The sequence below is a fragment of the Dama dama genome, chromosome 8, assembly GCF_033118175.1.
Source record: "Dama dama isolate Ldn47 chromosome 8, ASM3311817v1, whole genome shotgun sequence".
Lineage (NCBI taxonomy): Eukaryota > Metazoa > Chordata > Mammalia > Artiodactyla > Cervidae > Dama > Dama dama.
The window spans coordinates 15574428-15587685 of record NC_083688.1 but is presented as its reverse complement, the minus strand read 5'-3'; the positions used below and the strand labels follow the sequence as shown (position 1 = coordinate 15587685).

The 13258-nt window shown below is 44.0% G+C and overlaps 1 protein-coding gene across 3 annotated transcripts in view; it reads left to right on the top strand.

The window, feature by feature from the left end:
• Positions 1-13258, top strand: part of DIS3L2 (DIS3 like 3'-5' exoribonuclease 2) — a 364857-nt gene that overhangs the window by 311436 nt on the left and 40163 nt on the right. For all 3 annotated transcript variants that reach the window (XM_061148508.1, XM_061148507.1, XM_061148509.1), the window contains one exon: positions 12117-12196. In XM_061148508.1, the coding sequence (XP_061004491.1) occupies positions 12117-12196 (80 nt within the window). The remainder of the gene's footprint in view (positions 1-12116; positions 12197-13258) is intronic.

The following is a 13258-nucleotide window of genomic DNA, read 5'->3' as shown; positions in this document are numbered from 1 at the left end:
GGCCAGGAAATGCCATGCACTGACTGGCTTAGGTTCCTGATCAGTTACTGGAAGGTGTGTGAGGTCACCTTAGAACTGCCAGGCCCAGCCCTGGAGACTGTATCTGCTTTCCTCTGAATCCCCTGGCGTGGGGTGGGAGGCTGTACCCAAATGAAGCTAGAGTCTCGTGAGGAAGGAGGAAATGACTGCTGGACATGCTTTTATGTCCTCAGAGGGACTGGTTGGACTGATTCATTCATGTAGAACTATGCACACAGTAGGTTCCTGCACACACCCACACAACCTGACACCTCCAGGACATGCCTTGTGGATTGGTTTATTTGGGAAACAGCATGTCATCATCCTGAATTGATATCCGACCTCTCATGGAGCACCCCACTCCCGACCCCGCCAACCTTGGACTGACCATTTCTTGACCTTTCCTTCTATCTTGTGATTGACTGTTCCATCTCCAAGATCACATACAACCTACTCTCTGACCACAGCCCCCAGTCCCTCCCACTCCCTCATCCACTTCAGTTCAGTCGCTCAGTCGGGTCTGACTCCTTACTGCCCCATGGACTGCAGCACGAAGCCAGGCTTCCCTGTCCATCACCAACTCCCGGAGTTTACTCAAACTCATGTCCATTGAGTTGGTAATACCATCCAACCATCTCATCCTCTGCCGTCCCTTTCTCCTCCTACCTTCAATCTTTCCCAGCATCAGGGTCTTTTCAAATGAGTCAGTTCTTCCCATCAGGTGGCCAAAGTATTGGAGTTTCAGCTTCAACATCAGTCCTTCCAATGAATATTCAGGACTGATTTCCTTTGGGATGGACTGGTTGGATCTCCTTGCAGTCCAAGGGACTCTCAAGAGTCTTCTCCAACACCACAGTTCAAAAGCATCAATTCTTCGGTGCTCAGCTTTCTTTATAGTCCAACTCTCACATCCATACATGACTACTGGAAAACTGTAGGCTTGACTAGATGGACCTTTGTTGGCAAAGTAATGTCTGCTTTTTGATATGCTGTCTAAGTTGGTCATAACTTTTCTTCCAAGGAGTAAGTATATTTTTATTTCATGGCTGCAGTCACCATCTGCAGTGATTTTGGAGCCCCCCAAAATTAAGTCTGCCACTGTTTCCGCTGTTTCTCCATCTATTTGCCATGAAGTGATGGGACCGAATGCCATGATCTTAGTTTTCTGAATGTTGAGCTTTAAGCCAACTTTTTCACTCTCCTATTTCAACTTTCATCAAGAGGCTCTTTAGTTCTTTTTTACTTCCTGCCATAAGAGTGGTGTCATCTGCATATCTGAGGTTATTGATATTTCTCCCAGCAATCTTGATTCCAACTTGTGCTTCATCCAGCCCAGCGTTTCTCATGATGTGCTCTGCATATAAGTTAAATAAGACGGGTGACAATATACAGCCTTGACGTACTCCTTTTCCTATTTGGAACCAGTCTGTTGTTCCATGTCCAGTTCTAACTGTTGCTTCCTGACCTGCATACAGGTTTCTCAAGAGGCAGTTCAGGTGGTCTGGTATTCCCATCTCCTTCAGAATTTTCCACAGTTTATTGTGATCCATGCAGTCAAAGGCTTTGGCATAGTCAATAAAGCAGAAATCAATGTTTTTCTGGAACTCTCTCGCTTTTTCGATGATCCATTGGATGTTGGCAATTTGATCTCTGGTTCCTCTGCCTTCTCTAAAACCAGCTTGAACATCTGGAAGTTCACGGTTCACGTATTGCTGAAGCCTGGCTTGGAGAATTTTGAGCAGTACTTTACTAGCATGTGAGATGAGTGCAATTGTGCGATAGTTTGAGCATTCTTTGGCATTGCCTTTCTTAGGGATTGGAATGAAAACTGACCTTTTCCAGTCCTGTGGCCACTGCTGAGTTTTCCAAATTTGCTGGCATATTGAGTGCCGCATGTTCACAGCATCATCTTTGAGGATTTGAAATAGCTCAACTGGAATTCCATCACCTCCACTAGCTTTGTTCGTAGTGATGCTTCCTAAGGCCCACTTGACTTCACATTCCAGGATGTTTGGCTCTAGGTGAGTGATCACACCATCATGATTATCTGGGTCTTGAAGATCTTTTTTGTGCAGTTCTTCTGTGTATTCTTGCCACCTCTTCTTAATATCTTCAACTTCTGTTAGGTTCATACCATTTCAGTCCTTCATGGTGCCCATCTTTGCATGAAATGTTCCCTTGGTATCTCTAATTTTCTTGAAGAGATCTCTAGTCTTTCTATTCTATTGTTTTCCTCTGTTTCTTTGCACTGATCACTGAGGAAGGCTTTCTTATGTCTCCTTGTTATTCTTTGGAACTCTGCATTCAAAGGGGTGTATCTTTCCTTTTCTCCTTTGTTTTTCTCTTCTCTTCTATTCTCAGCTATTTGTAAGGCCTCCTCAGACAGCCATTTTGCTTTTTTGCATTTCTTTTTTTGGGGGATGGTCTTGCTCCCAGTCTCCTGTACAATGTCATGAACCTCCGTCCATAGTTCATCAGGCACTCTGTCTTCAGATCTAGTCCCTTAAATCTATTTCTCACTTCCACTGTATCATAAGGGATTTGATTTAGGTCATACCTGAATGGTCTAGTGGTTTTCCCTACTTTCTTCAATTTAAGTCTGAATTTGGCAATAAGGAGTTCATAATCTGAGCCTTAGTCAGCTTCCAGTCTTGTTTTTGCTGACTGTATAGAGCTTCTCCATCTTTGGCTGCAAAGAATATAATCAGTCTTATTTCGGTGTTGACCATCTGGTGATGTCCATGTGTAGAGTCTTCTCTTGTGTTGTTGGAAGAGGGTGTTTACTATGACCAGTGCATTCCCTTGGCAAAACTCTATTAGCCTATTAGCCTTTGCCCTGCTTCATTCTGTACTCCAAGGCCAAATTTGCTTGTTACTCCAGGTGTTTCTTGACTTCCAACTTTTGCATTCCAGTCCGCTGTAATAAAAAGGACATCTTTTTTGGGTGTTAATTCTAAAAGGTCTTGTAGGTTTCATAGAACCGTTCAACTTCAGCTTCTTCAGCATTGCTGATTGGGGCATAGACTTGGATTACTGTGATATTGAATGGTTTGCCTTGGAAACAAACAGAGATGATTCTGTCATTTTTGAGATTGCACCCAAGTACTGCATTTCAGACTCTTTTGTTGACTGTGATGGCTGCTCCATTTCTTCTAAGGGATTCTTGCTCACAGTAGTAGATATAATGGTCATCTGAGTTAAATTCACCCATTCCAGTCCATTTTAGTTGGTTGATTGCTAAAATGTCGACGTTCACTTTTGCCATCTCCTATTTGATCACTTCCAATTTGCCTTGATTCATAGAGCTAACATTCCAGGTTCCTATGCCATATTGCTCTTTACAGCATTGGACCTTGCTTCTATCACCAGTCACATCCACAACTGGGTGTTGTTTTTGCTTTGGCTCTGTCTCTTCATTCTTGCTGGAGTTATTTCTCCACTGATTTCCAGTAGCATATTGGGCACCTACCGACCTGGGGAGTTCATCTTTCAGTGTCCTATCTTTCTGCCTTTTCATACTGTTCATGGGGTTCTTAAGGCAGAAATACTGAAGGACTGCTTGAACCCTCATCCAGTGAGTCTCACAGATCCTCTCCTTGACTTCATGGATACCCAGGAGGCCCAGTGGTTAGCAACGTGGAGCACACTTCAGTCTGTCACTTGCTAATTCCCTTAAACTCTTCTGTAACATGAGGATAGGAACCAACCTCGAAGGGTTGTCAAGAGCATTAAATAAAGCCAAGCATGAAAGGTGCCTGGGACAGAGGGCACATTCACAAAGTATTAGCTCCATACAGTACATCTTTCACCCAGACTCTTATCTTTTCTTCCAATCAGTCTTTTCCATTTTTTTCCCCTGCCTGTGCCCCTAGAGAGTCCCTGGTCCATCTGTTGCCAGTATTGCACCTCTGCTCCCTTGATCCCTCAGATAGAGGACAGGAGGAGAAGGGGTGACAGAGGATGAGATGCTTGGATGGCATCACCGACTCAAATGGACACAAGTTTGAGCGAGCTCCGGGAGGTGGTGAAGGACAGGGAAGCCTGGCGTGCTGCAGTCCATGGGGTCACAAAGAGTCAGACACGACTGAGCGACTGAACAGCAACAACAAACTCCCTTGATCCCTCAGACATATTCTTCCCCCAGATCTTTCTGGGCAGATATCTCAGCTCTGCACCAACCTAACTTTCTTCATGCCAGTGTCTAGGTTGCTAGAAAAAAAATCCCCTGAGAGGATGGTTGCTACAGTAACTTGTGACCCCGTGACCTCAGCTAGACCCTTAATGCTCCCTGGCAATCATCATGCTCTCCCTTAGTCGGCTGTCTTTCTTACTCTCCAAAGAAGCCATTTCAGACTTGCAATTCCTCCAACTTCTGTTCCCTCTCTCACCAAACCCTCTGATTCTTGCAGATAATTCAGCCTCCTAATTCTTAGAAAATTATCATCATCAGGCTGAAACATTCCAAACCACCACCATTTCCCCATTCCCCCCTCCCCAAATCCCTAGATAAATCTTCATCACCACCCTGCCTTCCCTGCTGCTACACTGGAGAAAGCGTCTTCCACTTGCCTGTTGACTTCCCATGCCTCAATCATCTAAGACATCTTGACTCTTATCTCTCTCCTATGTCTTCAGTTCCTTCCTCTATAGTGCCTTCTTCATACTAGTAGTTAGTGTTAGTTGCTGAGTTGTGTCTGACTCTTTGCGACCCCCATGTCCAGGCTCCTCTGGCCCTGGGATTCTCCAGGCAAGAATACTGGAGTGGGTAGCCATTTCCTTCTCCAGGGGATCTTCCCTCCTTCACATCTGCACATACACAAGTCCCTGTCATCTTCCAATACACTCATCTTCAATTCCATCTCCTATTATTCAACCTGATTCTATTCCATTCATCTTGGCTCTTCCCTGCCACTCTCTAATGTGCTGAGTTAACACATGCAGGATCCCCATTTCCTCACATGCTGCTTACTCATCTTTCAACCCATCACACCCTGGTCTCTGCTCCCACCAAAGTCAGCTTGTCCAAAATGTCCTGAGAGTTCTTGTTGCTAAATCCAACAAGCTCTTGGCATGTTCCTGTCTTCCTTGACCTCTTAGCAGAATTTGATGCTTCTGACTGCCCCCCTCTTAAGATATGTGCCACCTTGGCTTCTGTGACATCATAATTCAGAACTCAAGGCTACCCATTCTCAGTCTCCATTGTCCAGCTCTCAAGTACAGTTGTGCTGTCAAAAACCTCATTTTTACTCCACATACTCTCTCAGGACAGTTTCATCCACTCCCATGGCTTGAGTGCCATCTTCCTTTCCACCCAAAGGTTCCCAAATTTGAACCTCCAGATAATAGTCTTGTTTGTAAAATTCAGAATCACTTATACAGTTCATTCTGGTCATCTCCACTAAGTTGCCTCTTAGGCACCTTAAAATCAGCACTCCTGACCCGGTTATTCTTCCTTAGCACAGTAACTAGCAACACCATCTGGGCTTCCCTGGTGGCTCAGCTGGTAAAGAATCTGCCTGCCATGCAGGAGACCGCGGTTCAATTCCTGGGTTGGGAAGATCCACTGGCAAAGGGAAGAGCTACCCACTCCAGTATTCTTGGGCTTCCCTGGTGGCTCAGATGGCAAAGAATCCACCTGCAGTGAGGGAGACCAAAATATGATCCCTGGGTTGGGAGATCCCATGGAGGAGGGCACGGCTACCCACTCCAGTATTCTTATCTGGAGAATCCCCATGGACAGAGGAGCCTGGTGGGCTACAGTCCATGGGGTCAGACACAACTGAGTGACTAAGCACACAGCCCAGCAGCACCACCTACCCTACTGTCCACAGCCAAGAGCCTCAGATGTTGTCTTTGACACCTCCATCTCTCTCAGTTTACATCCAGGCCATCACCAAGCCCTATAATTCTGGTAAGGTGGAAAGAACATAGGTTTGGTTGAAATCCTAATTATGGTTTGACAAATTACCACACAAGTTCCTCACCTGTTAAAAGGAAATAGTAATACTGAATTCAAATAGTTGTGGTCAGCATAAAGGAAAGCCTTTACTTGGTAGCATTTCAATAAATAGGAGTTCTTCATTCAATAAATATGTGTGCTCTTCTGTCCCCGTTTCCTCTCCCCCCTCCCCTCACCACCTCTACTCACTCACCATATTGAGTTTTTTGTTTTTTTTTAATTTTGGCTGCCCTGGGTCGTCTTTGCTGTACACAGCCTTTCTCTAGTTGAGGCAAGTGGGGGCTACTCTCTAGTTGCAATAGCAGTGCCTTCTCTTATTGCAGAGCATGAGCTTTAGAGTGCTTGGGCTTTGGTAGTCGTGGCATACAGGCTTAGTTGCTCCTCAGCATGTGGAATCTTCCCAGATGAGGGATCAGACCTATGTCCCCTGCATTGGGAGACGGATTCTTAACCACTGGACCATCAGGGGAAGTCCTCACCGTATTATTGAATTGTATATAAGTAGTTTGTTAATTAAGAATTCAGTTCAGTTCAGTCACTCAGTCAGGTCCAACTCTTTGCGACCCCATGGACTGCAGCATGCCCGGCTTCCCTGTCTTATCACCAACTCCCAGAGCTTGCTTGAACTCGTGTCCATCGAGTCAGTGATGCCATCCAACCATCTTACCCTCTGTCCTCCACTTCTCCTCCTGCTTTCAGTCTTTCCCAATATGAGAGTATTTTCTAAGGAGGCAGTTCTTCGCATCAGGTGGCCAAAGTATTGGAGTTTCAACTTTGGCATCTGTCCTTCCAATGAATATTCAGGACTCATTTCCTTAGGATTGACTTGTTTGATCTCCTTGTTGTCCAAGGGACTCTCAAGAGTCTTCTCCAGCACCGTAGTTCAAAAGCATCAATTCTTTGGCGCTCATCTTTCTTTATGGTCCAACTCTCACATCCATACATGACTACTGGAAAAACTATAGCCTTGACTAGATGGGCCTTTGTTGGCAAAGTAATGTCTCTGCTTTTTAATATGCTATCTAGATTAGTTATAGATTTTCTTCCAAGTAGCAAGACTCTTTTAATTTCATGTCTGCAGTCACCATCTGCAGTGATTTTGGAGCCCAAGAAAGTAAAGTCTCTCACTGTTTCCCTATCTATTTGCCATGAAGTGATGGGACCGGATGCCATGATCTTTGTTTTTTGAATGTTGAGTTTTAAGCCGGCATTTTCACTCTCCTCTTTCACTTTCATCAAGAGGCTCTTCAGTTCCTCTTCGCTGTCTTCAATAAGGGTGGTATCATCTGCATATCTGAGGTTATTGAGATTTCTCCTAGCCATCTTGATTCCAGCCCTGGAATCAAGGGCTTGTGCTTCATCCAGCCCTGCATTTCTCATGACATACTCTGCATGTAAGTTAAATAAGCAGGGTGACAATATATAGCCTTGATGTACTCCTTTCCCAATTTGGAACCAGCCAGTTGTTCCATGTCTTGTTCTAACTGTTGCTTTGACCTGCATACAGATTTCTTAGGAAGCAGGTAAAGTGGTTTGGTATTCACATCTCTGTAAGAATTTTCCAGAGTTTGTTGTGATCCACACAGTCAAAGGCTTTGGTGTAGTCAATACAGTGGAAGTAGATGATTCTCTGTAACTCTCTCGCTTTTTCTGTGATCCAGTGGATGTTGGCAATTTGGTCTCTGGTTCCTCTGCCTTTTCTAAATCCAGCTCGGATCATGTACTGTTTGGAGTATGTACTCGGTTCATGTATTCGCTTGGAGAATTTTGAGCATTACTTTTCTAGAGTGTGAAATGAATGCAATTGTGGAGTAATTTGAACATTTTTGGCGTTGCCTTCCTTTGGGATCGGAATGAAAACTGACCTTTTCCAGTCCTGTGGCCACTGCTGAGTTTTCCAAATTTGCTGGCATATTGAGTGCAGCATGTTCACAGCATCATCTTTGAGGATTTGAAATAGCTCAACTGGAATTCCATCACCTCCACTAGCTTTGTTCATAGCGATGCTTCCTGAGGCCCACTTAACTTCGAATTCCGGGATATCTGGCTCTAGGTGAGTGATCACACCATCGTTATTATCTGGGTCTTGAAGATCTTTTTTGTGCAGTTCTTCTGTGTATTCTTGCCAGCTCTTCTCAATATCTTCAGCTTCTGTTAGGTTCATACCATTTCTGTCCTTTATGGTGCCCATCTTTGCATGAAATGTTCCCTTGGTATCTCTAATTTTCTGAAGAGATCTCTAGTCTTTCCCATTCTATTGTTTTCCTCTATTTCTTTCCTTTTCTCCTTTCCCTTTAGCTTCTCTTCTTTTCTCAGCTATTTGTAAAACCTCCTCACATAACCATTTTGCCTTTTTGCTTTTCTTTTTCTTGGGGATGATCTTGATCACTGCCTTCTCTGTACAGTGTCACAAACCTTCATCCATAGTTCTTCAGGCACTCTGTCTATCAGAACTAATCCCTTGAACTTGAATCTATTTGTCACTTCCACTGTATAATCGTAAGGGATTTTAAATCCAGTAGTCATGTATGGATGTGAGAGTTGGACTATAAATAAAGCTGAGCGCCGAAGAATTGATGCTTTTGAACTGTGGTGTTGGAGAAGACTCTTGAGAGTCCCTTGGACTGCACGGAGATCTAACCAGTCCATCCTAAAGGAGATAATCCTGGGTGTTCATTGGAAGGACTGGTGTTCAAGCTGAAACTCCAATACTTTGGCCACCTCATGCGAAGAGCTGACTCAGTTGAAAAGACCCTGATGCTGGGAAAGACTGAGGGCAGGAGGAGAAGGGGCCAACAGAGGATAAGATGGTTGGATGGCATCACTGACTCAATGGACATGGGTTTGGGTAGGCTCCGGGAGTTGGTGATGGATAGGGAGGCCTGGCGTGCTGCAGTTCATGGGGTTGCAAAGAGTTGGACACGACTGAGTGACTGAGCTGAACTGAACTGAGTGGTCTGGTGGTTTTCCCTACTTTCTTCAGTTTAAGTCTGAAATGGCAATAAAGAGTTCATGATCTGTTCCACAGTCAGCTCCCAGTCTTGTTTTTGCTGACTGTATAGAGCTTCTCCATATTCAGCTGCAAATAATATAATCAATCTGATTTCTGAATTGGCCATCTGGTAATGTCCATGAGTAAAGTCGTCTCTTGTGTTGTTGGAAGAGGGTGTTTGCTATGACCAATGCATTCTCTTGGTCAAACTCTATTAGCCTTTGCCCTGCTTCATTTTGTACTCCAAGGCCAAACTTGCCTGTTACTCCAGGTATCTCTTGACTTCCTACTTTTGCATTCCAGCCCCCTATAATAAAAAGGACATCTTTTTCGGGTGTTAATTCTAGAACGTCTTGTAGGTCATAATAGAACGGTTCAGCTTCAGCTTCTTCAGCATTAGTGGTTGGGTCATAGATTTGGATTAAAAATTACATTTTCCAATTTTTCTCTGTGACTAAGGACAAAGATTTTATCTCATCATGTTTCTCATAAAGACTTTGGAAAATGCAAAGAAAGTCAAGCCATCACTGTTGCAGTCTTGAGAGGCTTTTGGACAGCAAGGAGATCAAACCAGTCAGTCCTAAAGGAAGTCAACCCTGAATATTCATTGGAAAGACTGATGCTGAAGCTGAAGCTCCAATACTTTGGCCACCTGATGAGAAGAGCCAACTTATTGGAAAAGACCCTGATGTTGGGAAAGATAGAAGGTAGGAGAGAAGGGGATGACAGTGTTCAAGATGATTGGATGGCATCACTGACTCAATGGACATGAGTTTGAGCAAGCTCCTGGAGGTGGTGAAGGACAGGGAAGCCTGGCATGCTGCAGTCCTGAGGGTCACAAAGAGTCGGACATGAATGAGCAACTGAACAACAACAGCAATTGCTGTTGCCATTTTGACATTGTTCCTTCCAGTCTCCTATGCTGTCTGTGTTTTTTTTTTTAATGTACTTTTGGGGGGGTATGTGATCAAATATTCTTCTTGCTTCTTTTCATCTAACCCAAATATTTTCCCAGTTTTATTTATTTTCCAATAAAATAAAATATTTTATTAAAGAATTTTTATAAAAATTCTTTATAAACCATTTAACAGCCGTATGCTATTTTGCACCTGACTCTAGTATGGTTTATTTAACTATTCTGCTATTTCTGGTTTTTCAGAGTCTTTCCAATAAATAATACTGAAGTAAATAGTTTTTTAAAAGAAAACTCTCTCCTCCTACATTTATGATACTTCTCCAAGTCATAAATTTGTAACTTGAACACTGAATCAAAGGATTTGAAAATTTCTAAGGAGTAGAGTCTTTGAAATGGACTAAATATATAGAGACCTGAATTTAGCTATGAAAAGGAAAGTAAAGAAAAAAGAAGGGGGGGTTATAATGAACAGATATTTGTAAATAACTGTTTTCTGTTTTACTGAAAGAGGGCTGGGAAGATCCAAGTGGTGCTCTGTGGGGAAAACATGCCTTTGACTCGAAGTTCCTGGCTCCATGCTGGTGAAACAGGGCTTGTTTCTGCTTTTTTATTTTCATCTGGGTCAGTGAGAGGACAGGCCATTCCTACAGGCTCATGTCCCTCTAAGGAAGAGGAAAGGCATCCAGAATCTAATGATGCAGATCAGTAGTTGTGTCAGCAGCCTTGCAGTTAAAAAAGAAAAGTTATAATAATATATCCTCCTAATGTGCAGTTAATTTTAGTTAAAAATTTCCCTGGTGATTTTTTTAAGTTTAATTGAATTATTTTGGCCACACTGTGTGGCTTGCAGGATCTTAGATTGAACCCCAGACCATCACAGTAAAATCACCAAGTCCTAACCACTGGACCTCCAGGGAATTCCATCCCTGGTGATGTTTAAACCCAGGAAATTTTTAAATCTGATAACTGGCTCTGCATTTGGAATTGTTAGAGCTGCCCTAGCCGTCTGGGCCCCAGCAGGGCAGACACAACTCACAGAGCTCTGGCTTCTCAGCCACACCTGAGCACTCCCCTCAGAATCCAGAAAGAAACCAAGACATCATCACCAGAATCCTTGTTCCTGATCTTCCCTAATCAGGAATAAGCTAAGGAGCGCCTCCAAGTCAACATGGCCAAAATCAGACGTTGGGCTGCCTGCCCATCCCTGCGTTCAGTCCTCCAGCTCAGCAGTGGAACCACCACCTTCCTGGTTGTTTACATCAAAAACTTGAACCATCCTCGACTTCCTGTTTTCTATCCTCACATTCTCCAGCACTGAATCCATCAGCATATTCTGTGCATTCTGTTCCTGAACCTTTACTCAAGATCTCACATTGTCCGTTTCTCTTCATCTCGCCCACCTGCCCTCTGCTCCAGCCCTATCACCAATCACCTGCACTGCTCAGTCACCTGCCACAGGGGCTCCCACTTCTCTCTCCCCTGCAGTCTTTTCTCTACGTAATAGACAAAGGGATCCTGCTAAAATGTAACTTTGGTCGTGTCATCTACCCTTTCTTAAAACATGTCAGAGGCTTCCCTTTGCTAGATAAGGTAAAGGTCAGAAATTCCAACATGACTCAGAAGGCCCTGCGTACCCTGCCCTGGCCTTCCTCTCCAGCATCATTGCTCAACATACGCCCCCTGCCCCCAATCCATCCTTCAGCTCCTGCAAGTCCTGCACCCAGGGCTCTGCCAAGGAGGCCCTCTTCTCCCCTCTGCCTTCCCACATTCTCAGTCTAGGTCAAGTTATTTACCCTTCTAGAAACACAGGAGGTTTCTTTTCCTTCTTCAGAGAACCTATTTAAAGTTTCATATATATATTATATGTATAAATGTTTTTTCCATTCATCAGCACGATTATGTAGTGGATGTCTGTCTCCTCTACTAAACCATAAGATCCTCTTTGCTACTGTTCTCTGCTCTTTCCCCATCAGCTCACTCAGAGTCTGGCACCAAGTAGGGGCTTTAATAAAAGTTGTTGCTCGCTGAATGGAGAACTTGAGTCCTGGTGACAATTCTCCTTGACACCCGTGTCCCTGTAGGGTGCAGGCTCTTCCCAGGGCGGGCAGGCCAGGTTCTCCACAACACGTCCTCTTGAGGGAAAGTGATTTTGCTTGTTTTCTTGTTGTTGTTTTTCATTTCAGCTGTCACTGCCTAAAATGTACTCGTTTTTCCCTTCTCTCTTTATGCAGCTAAAGCTTGCTTTCACTCTGGACCATGAGACTGGGTTGCCTCAAGGATGTCATGTCTACGAGTACCGAGACAGCAACAAGTAAGCCACTCTGTGGGAAAGTGTGTCACCTGACCCTGTCCTGTGGAGGTAGCACCCCTGGGCTTCCATATACGCGGCTTCCCTGACTAAGAGATCCTCAGGGAGGCAGTCACACTTTTTGTGAATGTACTAGAAAATAGCTGGCACAAAAGTATTTCTCCTGTAAAATCTTTTGCCCTTCTGTATAGGATGTGAAAATACTTGTGTCAGAGCAGAGGTAATGTGTTAGGAGTATTGGCTTAGCTGAAAGATTCGTGCAGGGCTTGCTGGAAAACCCAAACGAGGTTTTCAGCTATCCCAATATATTCCAAAGCAAACCTTCTTTCCAGGCTCCAGCTCTTCTTGACCCCCCACCTCTACTTCATCTCCAATCATGTGCTTGCTTATTGGATTCACTGTGTGACTTTTGTTGTAGTTCAGTCTGACTATACTATTTATAGGAGTTTGTTGGGATAGTCTGCCTGCCTTGTGAATTTGTTTTCAATAATTTTTATTGGAATATAGTTGATTTACAATGTTGTGTTAGTTTCTGCTGTCCAACAAAGTGAATCAGTTTTCCATATACATACGTCCACTCTTTTTTTAGATTCTTTTCCCATATAAGTCATGACAGAGTAATGAGCAGAGCTCCCTGTGCTATATAGTAGGTTCTTGTCAGTTATCTATTTTATATATAGTAGTGTGGAAATGTCAATCCCAATTTCCCAATGTGTCCCTCCTCCTTACCTTGGGAATTTTAGAGATGGGCCATTCGTGGGTACCTACAGAGGTTTAAGTTGGTGACCTTATTACAAAGATGGCTCCTGGCATAGTTTTATACATCTCTTTTCTTCATCACAGACTGCCTCCTTGACTGTGAATGATTGTCTGTGGGACAGTGAAAGTGGTGATGAGTGAGGTGAGGGGTGTGCCCTGAAGAAGACGATGACCGTGATGAATGGTGAAGGCAGCTGCCATTGAGCACCTACTGTGTGTATCACAGTCGAGGGATCAGTCAGTTCTGTTGCTCAGGGGTGTCAGATTCTTTGCCACCCCATGGACTGCAGCACGCCAGGCTTCACT